The sequence below is a fragment of the Podarcis tiliguerta genome, assembly GCF_965153285.1.
Source record: "Podarcis tiliguerta genome assembly, chromosome: 1".
NCBI classification, from domain to species: domain Eukaryota; kingdom Metazoa; phylum Chordata; class Lepidosauria; order Squamata; family Lacertidae; genus Podarcis; species Podarcis tiliguerta.
In genome coordinates, this window is record NC_139534.1 from 92,269,252 (window position 1) to 92,291,308 (window position 22,057).

The 22,057-nt window shown below is 42.7% G+C and overlaps 1 protein-coding gene across 5 annotated transcripts in view; it reads right to left on the bottom strand.

Annotated features, from left to right (window-relative positions):
- Positions 1–21,317, bottom strand: part of MGA (MAX dimerization protein MGA) — a gene marked incomplete at its 5' end in the record, with an annotated part of 37,164 nt that extends 15,847 nt beyond the window's left edge. The window contains 14 exons of one of the 5 annotated variants that reach the window (XM_083449460.1): positions 83–380; positions 1,887–2,389; positions 3,620–3,674; positions 4,717–4,860; positions 5,550–5,791; positions 6,286–6,640; positions 8,103–8,752; positions 9,352–9,450; positions 9,872–10,003; positions 10,089–10,181; positions 11,108–11,249; positions 12,079–13,030; positions 17,537–18,651; positions 20,291–21,317. In XM_083449460.1, the coding sequence (XP_083305586.1) occupies positions 83–380; positions 1,887–2,389; positions 3,620–3,674; positions 4,717–4,860; positions 5,550–5,791; positions 6,286–6,640; positions 8,103–8,752; positions 9,352–9,450; positions 9,872–10,003; positions 10,089–10,181; positions 11,108–11,249; positions 12,079–13,030; positions 17,537–18,588 (4,717 nt within the window). Of the gene's footprint in view, positions 1–82; positions 381–1,886; positions 2,390–3,619; positions 3,675–4,716; positions 4,861–5,549; positions 5,792–6,285; positions 6,641–8,102; positions 8,753–9,351; positions 9,451–9,871; positions 10,004–10,088; positions 10,182–11,107; positions 11,250–12,078; positions 13,031–17,536; positions 18,706–20,290 lie in introns of those variants that run through there. The other 4 variants (XM_083449458.1, XM_083449459.1, XM_083449461.1 and 1 more) reach the window with 4 other exon arrangements.
- Between the last annotated feature and the right edge of the window lie 740 nt (positions 21,318–22,057).

Here is a 22,057-nt window from a genome sequence, read left to right on the forward strand (position 1 = left end):
AAAACTATACTCTCACATTCCATGCTTTTTATGCTTTACAATTCAGACAATTTATAATACAGAAAATAAGGTTTCAAGTTACCTATCTGCTTCTGTGTTGAGGCTTGAGCATTTGGTGATGTTACAGTGGAAGTGGATGTAGTGTTACTGGGAAATGGTGTTTTGGAAATTTCTGTTGTGGGCACTTCAGCTGACTGTGGCTCAGAAGAAGCAAGCTTAGCATCGGACTCTGCCTTGGAGATTGCAGTACTGAGTGTTGATAGGTCAAGCATTGTTGGTCGCAGCCTGCCTGTGATATAAGCAGCAAGTCGATTGGCTGGATGCAATGCTCCCATCTGTCCTAGAAGCAGTTTGGCTTGAGGGTATTTTTTACCATTAACCTGCAATAAAAAGAGAAATATGCAAACACTTGCTAACCCTGTCTTTTTTTCTTTTCTTTTTAACAATGCCTGGGATCCAAAGCACTAATTAGGCTCACACAAGGAGCTCTAGCCCAGTTCAGTTCCTTATTCCTCCACCCTCATTTAGATAGTTGACTGCCAATGCCACAATATGTTTGAAATTTCATTCTGTCTTAAAAGGTCACCCAGTAAGTTTAATGGCTGATGAAGATTTAAACTTGGGTTTTCCCAGTCCTGGTCCAACACTCAGTCTAGCCATTACACAGACTCAGAATACAAATTCTATTTACATGTACAAGCAAAGACAACCTGCTTTTACGCAAGTTTGCAATCTGTTCAACAGAGCTTACTCCCAATAAAGTAGGAACAGGATTGTAGCCTTGGTCTCCAAAACCCTGAAGTGCTAGATTTCCAGAGAGAGTGGGCTAAAAGGTTCCCAGCTGACCACTCCTCTATCCAGCAGATCAGGAGGATCCAGTGTAATTTGACTTATCACATACCACAGGTTATTTAATTTATACTGAGGGGGACTACTGTCCAATGCCAATGAATGTTATCTAACCAAGTCATACTCAGATTACATCCACTAAAATCAATGGGCTTACATAATTTAAGTCCATTGATCTGAATGGGTTTACTCTGCCTATGACTAACAGTGGATCACCTGGTATCACTGGAGATAATAATTGGTTTAATTCAGACAGTGGTCTGGTTTGCACATAATGCTAAGCCAAACCATGGCTAAGTGAGAAAGCACTGAGCATATGGGTACTCACAGGAAACATTGTGGTTGCTTTCATCCACCTCTGGTACTGCTATTCAGAGCTATGTCACGGTTTAAATTAGCATTATGTCTGAACCTGGGCTCATAGGTTGCCTCCCAGAGATAAACTATGAGCAGTAAGGCAAAGAAGAAACTATGTCTACAGCTTGTAGTTTATCTGGAACTAAATGAACCTCAAGCCTCAGTTCAGACTTAATGCCAAGTCAAGCGATGGCTTAGCTCTGGGTACCGGGGCAGCAGCAGGCTTCACGAGGAGCAACACTGGGCTGCCAGAGACTGGGGCAGGAAAGAATTTGTCAGAGGATCCTGTGCAATTCCATGGCATATCTCAGTTTCACCCTCTCCAACATCCCACAATCGGAACTGAAATATTTTCAAACCTGTGCTTATCTCAAACATGGACCCAACCTTCTACTGCACACTGGGGATATGCCAGAATGACAGGATACTCTGGACAGCTGGCCTTGGGGTTCTGTTGCTGCCTTCTGGCCAGGGAGTCAGGGCATTGGGGCTTAGAGCCTCCTCTTTCTCCTCTAGTTATAAGATTGGGAGACTGCCCTCCTGGCCCCACAGGAAAGGCCTATGCCCTGCTAGCTGTATTTCTCCACTCAATGAGCAAAAGATACACAAGGGAAAAAATTGGCTGGTGTCCTAAAAATAACACATTAAAAAATCATCAAAGCATAAAAAACGCAACCCACCTGAATCAAAGATGAGGAATTCAAATCAGATTTGCATGTGTAAGCAATCAGCTTTCCAGCAGGAGAAAGTCCAGCATAAAAAGGTAATCCTTTCTTCCTCCTCTCCCGTAACATGCCAGCTGTTAAGTATGTCATTTTTTCTGTCTTTTTGCATGGTGACAATCTATTATCAGAAGCCTCCAAAACAGAAATATGAGCCTTTTCATCCTTGTTTTGACTGGATAGCATGGAGATTTTCACCCGGGAGGAATAGACAGGAGTGTTCTTCTCATCCCACGTTTTGGTTTCAGATTCTAGATCAATAACAAAATTTCCTACTTTAAGGGACTTGGGCATCTTACTCTTGACATGCTGTGACAGGAGGTTCAAGATCTCATTGCGATCTTCCTCCCAGTTGCAATCAGAAACAATCTCAATTAGTTTGGTTGTTCCACCTCGTGTAGTATGATGTACATATGAAGTTGATGGATCCCCAGCACTACAGGAAAACCACCAGGTTTTATCTGAAAAAGAATGGAAACAGGTTTCTGTAGTGTTGCAGCAGCAGAGGAAACCAAGCAAATTAAAGACTTGGGCAACATTTCCTAATTAACAATGCCTAATTAGTCCCCATGTCTAAGTAGTGGGCCCTGTTCTCCAACCCTTGTTCTCAATGAAATATTTGTATCTGCCAGAAAGGTACAGTGGTTACATTATCATTTCTTACCAAGTTGCAACACTATCAGTTTCAAAGGTAGGATGGCCAAAAATGTATCAAAGGGCTGGGGAACCTTTTGCAGTCCTGGGGCCACATTCCTCTGTATGGAATCTTGCAGGGGCCACATTCCAGTCATGAGCAATGTCAGAGGCAAAAGTGGGCTGAGCAATGGGTGTGACTCAAAACCTTTGCACACTAGGCTACATTTTAGCTATGCAAGTCACAGATTTCTACATATGTCTTTCCAATCTTGGCAAGCAAGAGACATCACCACAGTTCAAGGATATGTGGGGGGCAGCGAGGGAAGGATGTTTCTGTGTGTCTCTGTGTGTATAACTGTAAGTAATCAAGAGTGCTTGGGTCAATCTCCTGAGATGTGGCACAACCAGTAGCATTTTAACATAGGCAAAACAAACGACTAAGCCCATCTTTCTCAAACAATGGGAACTTGAACTACTCTTCTGAACTCACTTAGGTATACCCCTCCACCACAAACGCTTGTTCCACAAGCTGTCCTGGGAACACCAATAGGTGTTAAAGTACAGGAAATGAATTATATAAGAATGCAGAGACCCTGAGCATAATTGATTGTAAGCATTCCACTGCTGTGGGAAAAAAATCTATGGTCATAATCTAACAATGACATTAGAAAAGAATGTGATAGCCTAACACAGCACATGGGGAAACATTCAAAGACAGCAGCAGCTCTTCCCTGCTTCTCTTCTTCCTAGGTTAATGGGAATGTGGTCATCCCCTTATAACATTATGGATAAATTGGGGGAGGTGGGTTAACCACCCAGTTCCCTTACTGGAACACTTTCCAGCCCTCTGTTATCCCACTGCAAGGCTGCCATGTCTGTTTATTTGAAAAAGCAGGGGTAGGTTCAATTGTCAACTGGCCAAAAGGAAGGCTTAATGTATCTCATTGTCACCCCCCTCCTCAGAATGTCTACGAGTCCCACACTCATCACCTATCCTGAAAGACCTACTCCAGAATTTGGGAATCTGGGGACAAAGTTCATGTTTTTAATTTTACCTCTGGGCTCTTTATCATCTTCCAAATCAAGTGGTTGGGGCTCAGGATCATGCTCCTGGGAAAAAGATTTAAAAGAAGAGGAAAATATAAGACGGGGGGGGGGATCACATTTCCAATAATAATATATATTTAAATACAGAGTTCAAACCCCGGAAACAAATGATGAGAAATATGGCAGTTGTGCAAAGTTTTTCATCATATAATAGTTCACAAAGAGCAGAATACCAGGCATGGCTGGACCCCATTTTTTGCCATATGACGACGATATATGGATGCCTGGGGGTATGGGCAGAGAATGTTATAATGTTTCTTGCCAGCTAAACTCTAAAAATACCCACCCCAACCCCTCCCATCCCCTTGTGGCTGATAATAGCTCCAGAGGGTAATCTCCCTTTACTCTCAATACCAGCCATTTTGTGGGCAGGGAAGTGAATGCACCTTCCTCAGGAAAATAGAGGGAAGAAAAATGTTAAACCTCTCCCAGCATTCTGCAATAGCAATGAAAACCCTATCTTCTATTCATTGTTCTACAGCAGGGGTCAGCACACTTTTCCAGCAGGGGGCCAGTCCACTGTCCCTCAGACCTTGTGGGGGGCCAGACTATATTTTGGGGGGAAAGGGGAAAAAAACGAATTCCAATGCCCCACAAATAACCCAGAGAAGCATTTTAAATAAAAGGACACATTCTACTCATGTAAAAACACACTGATGCCTGGACTGTCTGCGGGCTGGATTTAGAAGGTGATTGGGCCAGATCTGGCCCCCGGGCCTTAGTTTGCCTACCCATGTTCTACAGCATAGTTTTTTTTTATTTCTTAACTCTATATATTGCCCTTCCTACCCAAGGAGCTCAGGGCAACAACCAAATCTGTGATAAAATATTTACACATATTGAAAACATTCAAAGCATCTAAAAACTTTTAAAATAATAAACCCAGTAAAACATTTATAGATTTAAGAACGGATCATGGGTCTGGTTAGACTTTAAACAGAAAAGGTTTTCTGTAGGTGTCTAAAACAGTATAATGAAGGTGTTTGTCTGATGTCATTATTTTTTACTCAGAGTGCATTAATAATATGAGGGCACAACATTTTACCTTTTCAATGTGTTTTTCAGAATTCCAAGGGCACTTCTGTTGCTGCCTTTTCTCCTGTTTTTTACGATCATATATCCGAACACGAGCACAAGTCATCATGCTTTCAAAATATAAATAGACAGGGTCCTTATCCTCTTCTCGAATCTATAAACCAACATAAATGGACATAAATGGAAAAGCCTCACTGTTCCACCATTCGCTTTATCCACTTTTATCACCAAATAACCTAGACAAAATGCCAAAGGGAGCAGCTAGGTAAAGATTATGGCAGAATCCAGCTGGTCCTCTTAGTGATGGTGCTCCAGCAGATGTCCAATAACAAAAGGGTGGAGGTGATTTCCTGCCAATTCCTCCTCCCACTGTAGCTCCTAATGCCCCCCAACAACTGTTCTGGGGGGCTGCAGGGAGGAAATAAGTATAACCTTCCTCCCTTTGTCCATTAGCAGATGCCTCCATCTGTTCAAAACCCCTTGCACAAGGGTACTAAGTGGATACAACCATATAATGCTTCTGAGAAAATGTTTCCTCTGGGCAAGGAATTTAACTTATAGGACAGACAGTTAAGTATATTTCACATACTTTATCTGCTGGATAAAAAGGGCTCTCTCTAGATCCAGAGTTTCCCAAACTTGGGTCTCCAGTTGCTTTTGGGCTACAACTCTCATCATCCCTAGCTAGCAGGATACTGTTAATTCTTCACTTTCCATTCCCCCATGTTATCAGTTCGGTACACTCCCATATTAGAATTAAAGAACAAATGCCTTGTGTTGCCTTTGCCACAAACATGTGGAATACTCCTGATTCAGCTTCAAAATCTCGTTTCTTTTGCTTACCACTGGATTGGGTCTAGGCGCATAAACTCGTGCTGATTTGACTCCACTGGTGGCAGGCTTGCCTTCACCAGCTGCAGGTTTGCCATTGGATGTTAAGACCTCTGGGACAGGTGGCATAGATTTTGTTGGTTCAATAGTTGATGGTGTTGGGATGTAAACTGGTTCTGGATCCATTTCTCCATCTACTTTAACCCACAGTGGAAAGTTCTTAACAGGCTTTTCTGGCTCTGTACCACATATAGCTAGTAGAAAGATTTAATAATTTATTGTCTGGTGAAGAACACCTACTCTAATATAAAAATATCACACAAGCATTATCCAATGAGAAAGACGACCTATTTTTTATATTATGGAGAAAGAGCTCCAAGCTTGAGTAATTTATATGCCCCTGGATGAAAGGGAGGTTTAGGGCAGAAACAGAGAGGTACACACAAAACCTCCTGGTCCTATGAATGTTATTGCAGATGCAAGCCCCCTTGTGCTAAATAGGTCTTACTTCCAGGTAAGACCTGTCCCATTAATGCCAAATGAGTCTACTGATTAACATGCTCCACTAGTTTCAATAAAATTAAGTTACAATTAGCTTTAGATGAACTGAAACCCATGTATACTGATATTTTAAATGTCTTATGGACAAGTTTTATTTCCAAATTCTCATTTGGTACTTAATTCAGAAACACACATAATTACAAACACCTACAAAAAGAAGTAGCTGCTTGCTATTGATTATACTTACTATATTCCACCTTTTTCTTCTTCTTCTTATCTTTGAATTTCAGTTTCTCTTTCTTCTCCTCTTTTTCCATCACTTCTTCCTGTTGTTTCACTTCATTTTCGCAATACAATCTATTCCTTCCACACAGAGACTCCTCCAGGATCTTCTTTTCCTTTGAACTTCCTTTATTAACTAGGACTACCTTTCTTTTTAGGCAAGCACAGCCAAACATACAGTCTGGCTTGCGGCAATGCGTCGGCTGACGTTTCTCAAGAGCTAAGCTAGAACAGACGCACCCAAGCCGGCAAAAGTCATTGTTGCATGGTGGTGCTCGCCTTTTGATTATTTGGTGGATAGGTTTGTTTTTTAGTGAAGCCTGAAAAATGTAGATACAGTACATAACTCTTCTCAAATCTCCAGATAAGTATCTGCATACATAATTACTACAATGTAGATTCCTGAATTACATGATACAGAATTATGTATCATAATAAGCTACAATTCAGATCCAGAGGGAAGCTGTATTCAGTCAATTGCAACAAAAACAACAGCTTTTAAGGTGCTGCAAGATGCCATTGTTTTTGCTGAAATAGACTATCTGCAATACATAATTCCAGCAATAATGTAGCCAATAGAATGGGGATGTGAATTTGACCAATACAAATATGACTGTATTTTTAATCAGAAGTGCATCTTATCATTATAGTCATTAATCCAGAAACCAATATATGCAAGTGTAAGTCTGCTTTAAAACAGCTTCACTAGTTTCCAGTTATGGGGTGTAAGAGGAGGGATAGTACTCCTGGTGGGGGACATCATGCTCCTTCTGGGGTAGTTTGTCCACCTGTACTCAGCTCTCACCTGTGGGTCCTAAAACCTGTCAGCATGTGACAGTGGCCACATCCCATGAATGGCTTCAATTGGCCAATCAGGTGACGGTAGCCAATGGGTCTCATACCCTTGGTGAATTAGGGGCTCACATGCAAAGACAGGCTCTGGCAAATAGAGCAGATGAGACCAATAATGGGTCCCAAGATCAAGGTGGGTTCTGCACATGCTGTAGAGGGGTTAGGCTCATCAACCTGGGAAGGTAGCCCATTTAGGAGAAGGAAAACTCTGATCCTAAACCTGCACTGCCTTATGGGATATCTTTGGAAGGAGAAAAGGCTAAGAACTAAACCCTACAGAAATCTGGAGTGGAGTCCCTAAGATGGTTGGATGGCACCTCGTACGCCTCTTTCAGGCAACTCCTGTAGCTAAGCTGGTGCCAAACGTATTGCTCTGCTTTCCTTTGGACCACATCAGCGAAGCCAAGAGGGGGGTTTGTAGCTAAGCTGGTGCCAAACGTATTGCTCTGCTTTCCTTTGGACCACATCAGCGAAGCCAAGAGGGGGGTTTGTTGTCTGGGCTGTCTAGGAACTCCATACACACTGCTCAGGCTTGTGCCCTGCAAAGTCACTTCGGTAAGCCTAATGCAGTGATTTGACTTTGCTCCCAGAGGCACACCCCACTGTCTCGAGACAGACAGAGGCCAACATGTAGTTGCCAGCTCCTGGACCCAATTCACTGGTGTTTAAGACCCTCAACAACTCAAGTATTTCAGGTATTTGAAGCCTATCTCCATCCCAACAGACCCTCTTGTGTATTAAGATGTTTGTAATTTTGTCACCCTTAAGAGTGCAGGGAATGATAACCCCAGGGATGACTATCTCTTTGGCTACCCCTAAATTGTAGAAATCCCTCACCATAGAGGTATGTCTATTAACACCATTATTCAGAAATGGAAAATATGTTGAAGGCAAGTCACCGTTAAAACTTTCATGAACAGAGTAACTCACCTGAGCAGTGAGTAAAGTAGACAGAGATAGGTCTGCTCGTTCTTCAGTAATGTAAGTCCGTGGTTTACCATCCCACAATGCGCAAACCTCCAAATCCATCAGCTTCAACTGAGTCTTTGATAAACCTGGCAAGCGATTACTCTGTTGCTGCTGCTGTGCCTGACGCTGTTTCCCCTGTACATTTTCTTCTGTGCCTGATGCCATGAGAGCATCTATCTCACTAACTGCTTGACTACTTGGCTGAGACTTAGTGACTTTCTCTTCCAAAGCTGTCAAGTTGCGTTTCTGCTTTGTTACAACAGGCAAACCTATTGTAGCCTTCTGGGGTGACTTTTCTTTGCCTCTAGAACCTGCTTGCTTTTTATTCTTAATTTTCTCTCTCTTCTTTCTAGAGACAGAAGGCACAGAAAGAGGCTTGAAAGTATAAGAGCTAGTAGTAGTAACACTGGATTGCTTTTTCAGAACACTATCTAGTGTCCGTACATAACTGGTGCTTTTAGTTGGAAGCTGGTAAACCACAGGACAACTGGATGTACTAGGAGAGAATTCCATGCTCGTTTCCATTAACTTCCCTTCATTTTCCAAATATTCATCAAGCTTGTCACTGCAGAAGGCAGATCGATTCTTCAAGGAGCCTTCTAAAATGCTACCTGAATAATCACATAAATCAATTTTCAATTGAGTATTGTCAACTTCATTATGATGTGTTTGCATAGATTACATTGGTAAAAGCTTTAGAAACTGATGTACAGAGTAGCTGTGGTAAGAAACATTGTCCACTATAGAAACAGAAAGGTGGTTTGTGGGGGGGGTTTAGTGCTGTTTCTGGAAGTCTTCCAGCTCTCAGAAACAGAAGTAAACAAAAGGGGGAGGCACGTTGTACACAAAAGCAAACTATTTCTCAATAAATGTCAAACTTTATTGGTGATTGTAATTTGGAGAGGATCCTTTCCTTCTTCAGGGGCTGATATAAACAATCATATCAACTCTATACATTGGCCCAGTTCATACAGAGCTCTAAGCCAAATCAAGGCTAAACACAAAGCAGCAAATATGTAGGTTTAGACAATAATTCTACCAGATTACAGCTACTGATTAACAGTGTACTTAGGGGTTTTGTAGATGGAATAACCAGACACCCAACTAATCCATTATGTTAAGTGACTCTGGGGTGCAGGTGTCTGGAGAGTTCATTTCCCCATTTCATTTGGCTCAGAGAAAGTAGCAGGAAACACATCCTAAATCTTACCTTCATTTTTTGAAGAACTATGTAACTTCCCTCGCCATCCTTTTATCTTTGTGAAGTCATTCGTCTTTCCAGTCCTGGAAACAAAGGGAAGCCCAGTATCTGGTGGGAAAGACAGTCAAGCTAGTTTTATGTGCTGCTAGGTAACAATTTAACAGATTATGCTCTTGCAGTATATTTTTACATAAAGAGCCTTCAGAACCATTACCTTTAAGCACTGCCCAATCCTATGCAGAGTAAGGTGTTTCTAACTCAACTAAAATTAGTATGGTAAAGGTGTGCTGAACTGTACATAAATATTTAGCCTCAGTTTACCCTGCCATATGGGACCAAACAATTAATCGTAAATGCATCTATTGAACAGCAGATCTTTTAGGCAAAGCCAAAATTTCAGTGCTAACATAACAGTGAAGTGTTCCTGATTTGTTCTACCAAAACAGAAATGCTTCTTCTAAAGACATAAAGCTATCCTGTAACTCAAACTTGAAGCTTCATTGTAGTATTAAGAAAGATGGTGACTTACCATAAGAACTGGAATTGGTCCTTACGTTTTTCCACAATGTGTATTCATCAGAATAACTTAGTGGTAGCTGCACACCCAAATATTTTAAATCAATGCTCATTGTTGGGTCCACTAAGTTCAGCTTTAGTCCCACTACAAGAAGAAAATGCCATATAAAAATTCTATACAGCATTCGTAAATGCAAAGCTTGTACATACTTCACAGTGCTTACACTTACCTTCCCGAAGACTAGGATGTATCACCTGCTTGTACTTATAAGATTTCAACTCTTCCAACAATTCTGATTCCAGCTGTGGTATTCTCTGACTGTCTGTGAAATACATATTTAAATTGCTTAAATATCTTTACCATTTCTAATTCACTTGACTAAGCATCATTTACTTTCTACCCCAATCCCATAACACACACAATACTCTTCCCCCAACAACTCCTAAAAGAGAGAGAAAGGAACTGGATGAGGGCAACTGCACTGTCTCTCAACAGTACAGGGTCAATGCCAATTTTTTCTCATCTCTCACCTCACTTAGTGCTCAGTATTTTAAAGTCTTGGAGAGAGAGAGAACCTCAGAGGCTGGACCACATGCTTAGCATTTCTATGAAACTTGCAAACCTCTTGCAGCAGAAACAGTGGACTTAGGGACACTGTTGAGTATTAATGTAAAAAATGCAGTATAAAAATGTGACACCAGAGGGCGCTGTAGAGCAGTGATCTTTTGCCTATGGGAAATTGCATTGGGAGCTAATTTTTAGTATGTGTGTGGTTTTTTTTAAATAGCGTTTTCCAGATCAGTGTAGATTCAGCCAGGGACAAAATGCCAAAAAGAACTGGTCAGGGCTCATCCAGACTTCCTTTTGTGCCATGGAAAACCTGATTGCTATTTGCTCTAAATCAGCGGTAAAACGTGGTTTTCCCAGCGAAAGTGCTGGGACTAAAAGAGAGATGTTTGGACACGAAGCTTTAAAGTCCAAACCTGTGCCCAGAAATGTGGCAAATAAGGAAGTCAGGATGAGCCTTCAGCTCTGCTGCATTTGCTCGGCTTGGCAAACTTGAACATTAGACCACTTAGGGAGAAAGAGAAGTAAGTATCCATAGGGCCAAACTAGCTGAGAGTTAAATGATTCTCTGCATCTAACATGTAAGGTTTTTTGTTTTGTTTCTAAAGTAGACTGCACCAGCTGGGAAACTGCACACCTGATTTGGCCCTTAATAGGCCATTTTAATACTCCCATTATTACCTGGATTAATACATGCATCCAGTGAAGAAGTATGTATATTCTGCAATTCTTCTTTTTCACATGTAGTCAGAGAAGAAGTCTGAATATTCTGATTTTTTTCTTTTTCTTCCACTCTATCAACATTGTGGATATCCAGGGCTTCCTAAATGTAAAAAGAATAAAACATGTGCATTGACAAAACACTATTCTAGGTTTATTCCAGAGACAATCAAAAGCTCCAGGTGGTGGGGAAATTGATGGTAGAGCAACTACTACACCCAGAGCCCTGCTGGCTACATGTGGTCAGGTCAGGAGCAGGGGACCCAATTCCCCACACTTGCCCCCTGCTTTTGTTTCTTTATTTTCCTTTTTCCAATGAATACAATTGTAAGGAAATTCACTATACTAGCACTAGGGCTGTTGTTTCAGGATTGGTTTTGGGTAATGTTGGTTGAATGGGGTGTCTTAGAATGTTGTAGATCTACATACCACCACCGCCCCCCAAATGTTCCCCAAACACCACATTTTGGTCCCCTACTAGCAGTCCATGGAGGTTTCCATATGTGTACCAGATTGCCTCTGGCAAAATGTATGTCACCCCACATGTGGATCTATTCTTCCTCTCTTCCACCCTGAAGACCCCTCTAAACTTTCTATCTGCTCCAAAGGTTTGGGGAACCCTCTGAAGCAGATTTTTGGGGACTGTAGAGGTGACGAAGATGAAGTCCTGCTGGGTGAAAACTCCACTCATATACCACCCCTTGATAAACAGTGTTGCATACCACCCCAAGCCTCGGAGTCCAAATCATTACATTTGGAGCTAATAATCAAGAGTTTTATAATATAGAAAGCCACAATGCAAAGCTTAAGCAAACTCCAAGATCCCATGGTTCAATGTCAATTAAGAAATACATCTGCAGATTTTTAACTTAATGGCTTTTATAATGTGACTTAGTACTTTTAACAACTTTAAATTTCAGAAATAGAATTACCTTGGATGCAAATGATACAAAGAGTACTCCGTCCACATCCTCAAGGTCGGGTTTAACATCCAAATGGATATTGCCAGGTCCAAAGGAGGCATAATTACTTGTAGTAATTGACTTTCTATTATATTTAGGTGGTCTTCCAACTACAGAAAACCTTATTTTCCGTGGTCTTCCTCTTTTACGTGGGCCAGGCAACCTAACCTTTTGGTTACCAACAATACTCTTGCGGGAAATATGGTTCTTGAATGCATTTGTCTTCCCTCCCACTAAGTTAGCTAAAGAAGGGCCACGGTATGCAGTGGCCTTGAGACCACAGCTAGATACTTTCTTTGTTATGGTAAGACTGTTACAGGTTTCAGTATTTTTCCATCGCACATCTCTTGCCGTAGGCGATTTGTGTGGCACATTATTTTCAGATACCTGTTTTCTAGTTAGCATTTCCTCTGTTTCCAAAGCTGTAAAGGGGCTGGAGACACTGTTATTTTCAAAACAAGTAGGCAAATAATCCAATGGATGACTCAAAGGTGATTCTGCGCTCTTAGAAAGAGACAATATGGCCTGTGAAAGAGCAGAGACCTTTACTGTATTCTTGGTAACTGAACAGGGTGCTAGATAGACTACAGGCAACTTTCCACTATCCAGTTTCAACATCTTTGCTTTGGCAACACCCAGCTGGTTGGTCTGTGGTCGCTTACGGGATTCAAATTCCATTTCCTTCTTGCCTACTTCCCTGTGATTCTTTCGCCGCTTCTCCAGGATGGAGTCAACTCTATTTGAATATTCTTCTGCCATGTTACGCGCTTCTTCCTGCTTCACATCTACTTCTTCCATACATACACTTGGCCCATAATCATAGTCATCTGCGGGTTCCTCTTTAACAACAACATTGATGCCTCCATTTGAGTTCAAAGGGGATGCCACATGAGAGCGACTCTGACAGGGACTTGCTATTGGACTAGACGAGAAAGGGGGGAAAAACAATTGTGAAGTAGTAAAAACAAACAATAAAAAACCGAACAAGCAATATATCGCCTTTTTTCTTTAAGACAAATTCATACCATACAAAAATTAATATCTACAATTCAGACTATCAACAAAACACTAGCACCAAGGTGAGCGCTAACAAACTTTGCCTAACAGATATATCTACATTTAGGTCACATCCTCATTTAAATGTTTTCTTTTTCATTATTTATTTAAGGAAACTTTAACATACAATCTCTAAAGGTGGATAATCTTGAGAATACTCTAAGCACTAATTTGCACACATACACAAAATATGTCTCCTTTAAAAAAAACCTATTATTCACAATGAACCAACAAGCAACTGTCACCTCGCATTTGAGAGATTGCTGGACCACATTAAATCACAATAGAGTAAGAACAGCTGACAGTCAGAAACACTGCTAAGCTACAGCAGACTGTAAGTTAACTGTGTTAACAAATAACTAACAGTAACTCTTACAACTGTATGTACGCATTCAATTACAAAGGCTTTCACTCCCCTCAGGTCAACTAAACCTAGTTAGATGATCTAGGGGTTCATGTCCTGAGGATAGTGGGCCTCGTATCTTTCTTCATGCACTAATTCTCCAGTAATTAACTGTTATTGTTATAACAATACACTGTACATATTGGGTCTTTGCTACTGAGCACTCAACAGCATGGCACAGTTAATTTTCAACTGTGTTTTCATCCAGACCTTCCTAAGTTTTGTTCCCCGTGCACTTTCTCTTCTCAACCCACATTCACTTTTGTAAAGACTAGTTTTAAACTTCTTTTAATCGTATTACGCAAGTAATTTTTTAATACCAACTTACTGAATAGGTGGCATGCAAATATGTTTTAACAGAATATCATTTCCAAATAGTCACTAACATCCTGCTTTCTGCCTCTGTATTCACAACTGGGATGGTGCAATTACTTTGAATTCAGTGCAGCAGCATATTGCTTAAAACATAAGCTTTAGAAAACTCTTTTGTAGCTTTTACCAAATGCATAGGCTTGTTTCATTTATTTATTTTAATAATAATAATAATAGTTTTATTTCAATGCTTGTTTTTAACAAGGGCTTTTTCTATGTTTTTAGCATTTGTCATTTTAAAATTTATCCGCTTTCAGTCCTGTTGGGGGAAAAGGTTAATTATTATTATTTATTCAAAATATTTATTATTACTGTTGAGAAAGCAGTAAGAAAAGTCTACAGTAAATCTGCTTTTGTGCTGTTCTCAATTTAACAATCAGTTCCAAATGAGGCAAAGTGTTATTTCCATACACTGCCCTTGAATTTTTTTTTTTTTTTAATTGCCTCATATTATGTGTTCTGCTCCTAGCCCCAACCCATGCTTTGCCTGAGCTTACACTATGAATCATGGGGCAAATTCCCAAAGGAATAAGTCTTTCTGTAACTTAACCATTATCAACTGACCATGACCAAAGAAACCATTCTTCACTGACCATGGCCAAAGAAAGAGAAGCTTAGGGGTGTATTCATCGAAGTGAAACTAGAAAAATAGACTGCACTAGAGACAAAGAAGAGACAGGACTGTGGTACTGGCCCCAGGTAACTGGCTGTAGAATAAACATCAGAGTCCTGCGGTGTTGATGGCACCAGCGGGAGTTCTATCACTACTGCTAATTTTAAAGTCGAAGAGGGAAATTCAGAGTAAAGGCAATTAATTGGTACAGCATGTTTCCTTCAGCAGCTCATTCAATATAGGTTTTAATGAGTCAGCCCAAACCCAACACAGTCTTTTCATGGGCCATACTGTTTTCTTCCTTGGCTCAAATGCATGTAAGAGCCACTTTACTTTTTGTCCTTTGCAGCAGCAAATCAACAATACCATAGAAGGGCTGTAAGACAGCTCAAGGTTATCTGTTACGCACTTGCCATGTACTGAGTGCAACAATCACACTTGGTACCCGGGGCCACTCACAGTTCTACAGCCCTGAATTATTTCTCCTTGGTGCTTAAATGTTTTGAAATGTTTCTACAATGCTGCTGCTGAATATAGGGAATAGGCAGAATTTGGCTCCCACCACCTAAACCTGCCTGAGCTACTTGAATGTTTAGCAAGAGATTGCACACCCACATGTATTCCAACTGCTTTGGCTCAGAAGATGTTGATCAATCTGAGTACTTTTATAGCATACCCTTCATCAAATGTTCCCAGAGCAAGGCACATACAACACACTAAAAACAATTCAATTTAGAAATTAAAAAGAGAAAGGAAAAAAATAGCACATCCTTAAAATGAGAAAAACCCATGCTACACTAATACTGAATATTGAGCAAAAGCCCAGACAAGAAGATCCTTACCTGGCACAAACATGACAAAAATGTCCACATACTCATCCTGTGTCCCCACATAATCTAACTCTCCCACAGCAGGACAACAAGAAGGGCTTCCTGCCTTGATCTAAGGAAATGATGACAAGCTGACATAGGATGAGGCATTCATTCATATATTTGGGTCCCAAGTTATTTAAGGTTTCACAGTCAACACCAGTACCTTGACTATAGGCACCCAAGGCAGACCTTTTAGAATCAGTGTTGCATTATTTCAGTTCTGAACATTCTGGCAGCTGCAATCTTCAATGGTTGCAGCTTCTAGACCATCTTCAAGGACAACTCCAAATAAAGCATATTAAAATAATCAAAACAGGAAGTTACTAGAGAACGGGTAACTGTGGCTTTTTCTCCAGTAACTGGGAAAAGGCACTCAGCACCACTGAACTCACTTTAGCCTCCAGTGACATTGCTGGATTAAGGAATACGCCTGGAGTAGACTATGCATCTGTTCTTTCTAGGAGAGTCTGATCTCCTCAAGAATAGGCTGTCTATTCAATTCCTGAACCCCATGTCACCCACAAGGCTCAGCTCTTTTTATCCAACTCATTAATAATGTGAGGAACCATTCCAACATTACACAGCCTCAATTGATTCTGATGATGAGAAATAGAGCTGGGTATCTTGTTGACACTTTGCTCCCAATCCCCTGGTGACCTTCCACAGCACAACTGTCATGTCGCCAAGTAGAAGTTCCCAACTGCTACATTCTGAAATCAGCTCTGCAGGTGGGACTGCAATTTCCCTGCCTCCAGCTTCCAAACCACAGAGCTGGTCCAACAAGATACTATGGCTAGTGCTAGCAAAAGCTACTGAGCGGTCTTGCAACAAAGGCCATTTTGGTGCCAAAACTAGACTTCCATCCAGACTGAAATAGGTGTCATCACCTTTCTAAATCACCTTACCCCCAAATTATAGATTTTTTGTGTGACTAGGAAGTAGTTATCACAAACTGCTAGATCTAGGGAGTTTCTTAAAGAGTGCCTGCACCACTGCCTTTCAAGACAGTGGGCACTCCCCTCTGGCTATTAAAAGGAAAGGGTAAAAAAAAACAGGTATCATTAGCTGAAACTGATCCCCAACAACCTGACTAGATTAATGATGCAAGTTAATGCTCTAGAATCTACTTTCACTGGATTTGCAATAATGCCAGCATCAAATTCAGCACAAATATAAGTGATTTCATCATCGATGTGCCTCACAAAGGCTCCAATAACATCACCTGTAGGCAAGATTTCAACAGCTCTTTAAACTCAAAATAGCTTTGTTGGATGGCTACTTGAAGGCATGGTAAATGCCTTGGGAAAGTGGCAAAATACAGGTATTCAGCAAGCTTCACTTTTGTGGTTTGATACATGATACCATGTTATGATGAAGGCAAGTTGAACTTTTACAGCACAACTGTAAGCATGCTTTCTCAGAATTAAGGCCCACTGTGCTCCAAGATTTACTCCTAAGTAAGCAAAGGAATGCAGCCTTTGATTGGCTAAAAATAATCCCAGCCTTATATTCTACCCATTTAGAAAGACCTTTACTCAACAAGCTCAGGGGCAGAGGGCAACACATTGGACACAGCCAGGTCAATACTTCCTAAAATAAAAGCAAGAAGGATGTTTAAGTCAAGTAATATCCAGGAATATCTACAAAAAAACTTCAATGTGTTTGCTTACGCACAGTTCTTCCTCCAGAGAGTGCAATGGCATATATATATATATATGATCTGCTTTGAGTACTTGAAGGGATTTCTCCATAAAATAACCTCAAATATGAGGTCAATTGTTTAACTGATGAGTGTACAGGAAAATATTCATATGGATCACACACTTGAACATTTCCAAATTTTAAGGGAACTCCTCCTACCACATGCAGGAATAAGTGCATAAGCAATACAGGGGAACAAATTAAGAAATGTTCATTGTAGCTTAATACTGCCTACTGCTGCAGAATGCTGCTTATTCTGCAAAACTTGATTTGCCTTCCTTTTCTAACTACTGTATGGGCAGATATCTATAAAAAATTTTTTATCAAAAGTATAATTTGTACCCAGCATGGTTAGGAGCAGAATATTTATCCAAATATTGATCACATTTTAAAAAGAAACTTTGAGCCTACCTTTCAGGTGCTTCTTCTTTTAATATCGGACTATCACACGTATCTGTTTCCATAAAACCCAGAAAGTCATGATATGGGCTGATAGATTCTCTATCCAAATCTGTGTTACACATTGCACTAAGTGATGTCTCTAAATCCCTCTGCTCTGGATCAAAAATTTCACCTTCAGTGAGATGTCTGTGATGGCTTGGAGAACTATTAACGCTACCTCCTTCCTGGTCTGAGCTACCATTTTGCTTCACATCACGCTGAAATCTACTGCTCAGGCCATCATCCCTGAACCCTTTAGCAAATGGGTTGTAGTCTATTTTCAGTTGTGTAATTTGTATGTTTTGATAGGCAGTCACAGCAAAGAACTCTGTCTGTGGGAAAATGAAGGTATGGACATCAGGACCATTTAGCTGAATAACTTCTGTGGCTTTGTCAGCAGGCACCAAGTGTAGCCGAGGTAGATAGCGGTGCATAGAGTGCAGAATGATATGCCCTTCCTGGTCCAAGGTATTGTTAGTAAGTTTGAGTTTGTAGAAAGAGACCGGTTGGTGCATCCAGTAACGGCCAGTAGAAGGTGATTCGGGGTGAATGAATACTCTTCCCAGCACATGGGGTTCTGCTTTCCCACTGGGCTCCCAACTATGGCCATTCCATTTATAGCGTAAGTTGTCAACAGGAGAAATATCCACAACCAAGATATACTTCAGCTTGGAGTCTAAGCCTGTTATCCAGTATCGACAGTATGGAAACATCCGCCTTCCCTGCTTAGTCAGAATCATTTCTGTGCCGCGATAGTAGAACTCATTCCACATATTGTTGTTGTCTAGGGTAACAGTAATGCTCCCTGAGGTGCAATCTGCTGGAAGACAGGTCTTCACTTTCGATTTTACAGGTGTTGCTATACTGCTAGCAAGGCCATTGTCCTCTTGATTTGAAACTAAGTCTCCTTGGTCAGCTTTTCCAGTGATCTGCGGCTGTTTCACGAGAACATAAAGAGCAGGTGCTGCATTGGGTGGTGTTCCACCATCCTGGTTCCCCAACACAACTGGCCGATTCTCCATTATGGACTGAAATTTCTCCAAAGATTTCACAATACAGGCAAATTTTTCTTCATGTTCTTCATTCTGGAGGGGGAGGTCAATGAAATATGTAACATCCATGTAATGTGAGCAAGACATTGTACATGATAAATGATCCCTTCAGAAGTAATCAAAGTGACAGTCATTACACGTAAAACAATACATTGCTACTGTCAGCTTTCACAATGATTTTTATAAAATTTCACCACTTGGCAAATGTAGATTCATGGCAGAGGTAAGAATTTTAAATGAGATTTTCATTTCAAATTATGGGGCAATTAATTCAAAGGTCAACAAACAACACAATAACAAAAAATATTTAGAAGTAACCACAGAAGCAAAAATAGTGGCTGATGTCTAACTGTGGTGTCCTACTTGTGCAACAAACTTTTGCTTGTACAAACTGGGCTTTCCCTTCTTTTCCTACCCAACCCCCAGCACAGCAAAAATTACACCTGGGATGCTCCAAAGCAGCAGAAGAAAAACATGAGTTCTTTGAGGAAAGATGTGATAACAAAACAGGGTTGTGCTGCTACCTAAACATTAGCAGCAATTGCATCTGAAAATGTGTGTATAACCTAGCCAACCATTTCACCTGAACTGTATCACAAAATATGATTTTTACTCTGGCACTGTAGAACTTTAGAGCAGCATTACTATTAAATCACATAACTGGTATTCTAAATGCATGAAATTAACCTTAAGGAACAAGTTACTGATCGCAATCTTAAATTTGTTTTAAAGATTAAGGCATAAAGAACAATGTAACATACATTCTAAGGAATTATTCTGAGCTAGTTTGGAAAGTATCAATGATCTACTTAGTACAAGAAATGTAATAGTGTAGCAATTTTCCATTTGTTGAAATTTGTTAGTACATCAACACTAATATAAAACAAAATATTTACTCTAGAACAAATCCATTCAACTCCACCAATTGTATTCCAGAGAAAGATGGCTCTAGGCTGTATTTACTGCCACTATCAGAGCTCTGTCACACACAACTGCAGAATCCACCAACCCTAAAGTACTTGTTATATTGTTTCCAACCTGGAAAACCGGTGTTCAAATCCCTACTCAACCATGAAGCTCACTGGCTGACCTTGGGCCAGTCACTACGTCTCAGCCTAACCTGCCTCATAGGGTTGTTGTGAGAGTAACATGGAGGTGAAATAATGTACACCACCTTGGGTGCCTTAAAAGAAAGGTGGGGTAAAAATGTTGTATTAATAAATTCTAAAATGTTGGGGTGGGAGACTGTACATTAGATCTATACAAAAATGTATAGATTTTATCTATTTTATAAACATTTGTAAAATGAGCTTAAAATACAGCATGTCAAGCGCTGTACACACACAACACATGACCAACCACTGTGATGGAGTTTGCAAACACAGTCACAAGGCTTAAACAACGTTGCTAAAGTTTGTTCATATTTTACTTCCTACACTGGGGTTGTCTGGGATTAATACTGGCTTGCCGATAAATCATAACAACAACATTCACACTTTGAATCTTTCCTCTCCTCCATTAAGCAATAATGAATGGCGGGGAGAGGGGAGAATTGAAGAATGTTTTGCCTTTCAGAAATGACGTATGAGCCAGAATATAACTTCCATGCGAACATTTCACACCTGTCAAAATGAACCTAAACGCGATTATCCTGGAAGTAAGCGTTACTTACTTCCTAGTAAAGGGCTGCGGCGTTACGGAGGTTTGCACAGGACTCGCCAACACCATCAAGTCTGTGCGAAAGCGCAATCGAGGTCCTTGCCCGTGTTTGTTGACATTTCAACCTGAAAGCTCCCGGGCAGTCACGTGCTCCCGTAGGAAGCGACCCGCAGGAATCCCGTCAGGATCGCCCTCCGAGGCGAAGCCCCGTCTCCGCTTCCCCACTCTGCCCTAAGCGCAGCTTCGCAAGCCGCCAGCCGAAGGAACATATGCTACCAACATGGACGGCGAAACCGCCATAACGCTGCCGAGTGCGAGGGGCGGGGGAGGAAAGAGAAAGAGAGGGAAAGCGGCGGAGGTAGCGAGCGGGGCGAAAGTCAAAAAGGCCCCGAAGCTTCCCAAACTGGGCGGCCTCCTCGGGAGCTCGGCATGCACGTGCCCGACCCGAAGAGCAAGGGGCGCAGCGCCCCACCGGCCCCCGGCGCGGCTGGACGCGAGCCGAAGCCTCCCATCCCGAAGTCGCCCGGGATCCGCCTCGCCCTCGCCTTCTGCCTCGGCGCAGCCGCTTACCCGGGAACAGCGCAGCCGCAGCGCAGCTTCACACGGCACGCGGAGGCGCCTCGAACTCCCAGCCCCCGCGTGGCGCCGAGGAGCCTCCCTGACACGCGAGGAGCCGCGCGCGCGCGCCGCCTCAGAGTTCCCGCCCCTCCTCCTCCTCCTCGGCTTCGATCCCGCCCGCTCACTCGCTCACGGCCTCCCACGAAGGGGTGTCGAGTTTCTCAGCTGGCAGGTGGTGTGCGGGACACGCGGAAAACTGCGCTCGAGTCACTTCTGGGGCACGCGCGCGAGCGAGCGCGCGGGTAAATAAGAGCGAGGCGTTCCCCTTCCCCGCCAGTTACCGTGAGATTGTGAGCAGGGCGGGTAGAAACCCCTCACCCCTCCTCCTCCTCCTTCTATGTTCACAGTCAAAAATCGTGTTACCCGACGGACAGAACGTGCGCACGCACCCATGTGACGTCGCCGGCGCGCCTCGAGCGGCGCACGCGCCGTGCGGGCCCGCGCACCTCCTCCTCCTACTCGCCTGCAGGCTGTCACGTGCCCGCGGCTCGCCTCTCTCTCTGTCTCTCCTCTGCCCCCTCCCTCCCGTCCTGTTCCCTTTCGCGCTTGCCCGGCGAAGCTGCGCCTGAGGTAGCTCGCGGCTACGGGAATGAACTTCCGCGCCTTTTTCCCCGCTCCTCCCCCTTCAACTGTCGTCCCAAAAACGCACACGCTCCCTGACGAGCGGAGGTCGGTTGTTTTACGCTGCTCGTGCTTCCGAGGCCCTCCCTGGAGCCCTGCCCCCCCCCCCACCTCGGACGTTCACTCGAGGCTCTTGGGAGCACAGCGTACCCGGCCCGCCGCTGCCCACGACGCCCGGCTCGGCCCTTCCTGCCCTCCGCTCCAGTAGAGGGTTGGCACTATGGCGGGCGCCCTCGGGCCTTGCGCCAGCCTCTCACGGGTCGCCGTGGGAAAGCGCGCGTGTCGGGCTCCCTCGGAAGAATCTGAGGAGGGACGCCGAGCTGAGGCCAGTTAGTCGCGGCGGCCGCCGGACGAACCGCCCCGCATTTCTGGCTGCGCGCTTCCTGCTCCTCTCGCTAAGGCAGGGCTGCTCTTTGTTCGTGGCGCGTGAAAGCCACGCGAGGATTTCCCTTGCCCGCGCGCCAAGGCGCTCGTGCTCTGAATGAAGGGCGCCTCGTCGTGCCCACGCAAGTCCTGCATCTCTGAAGGATCTCCTCGAACC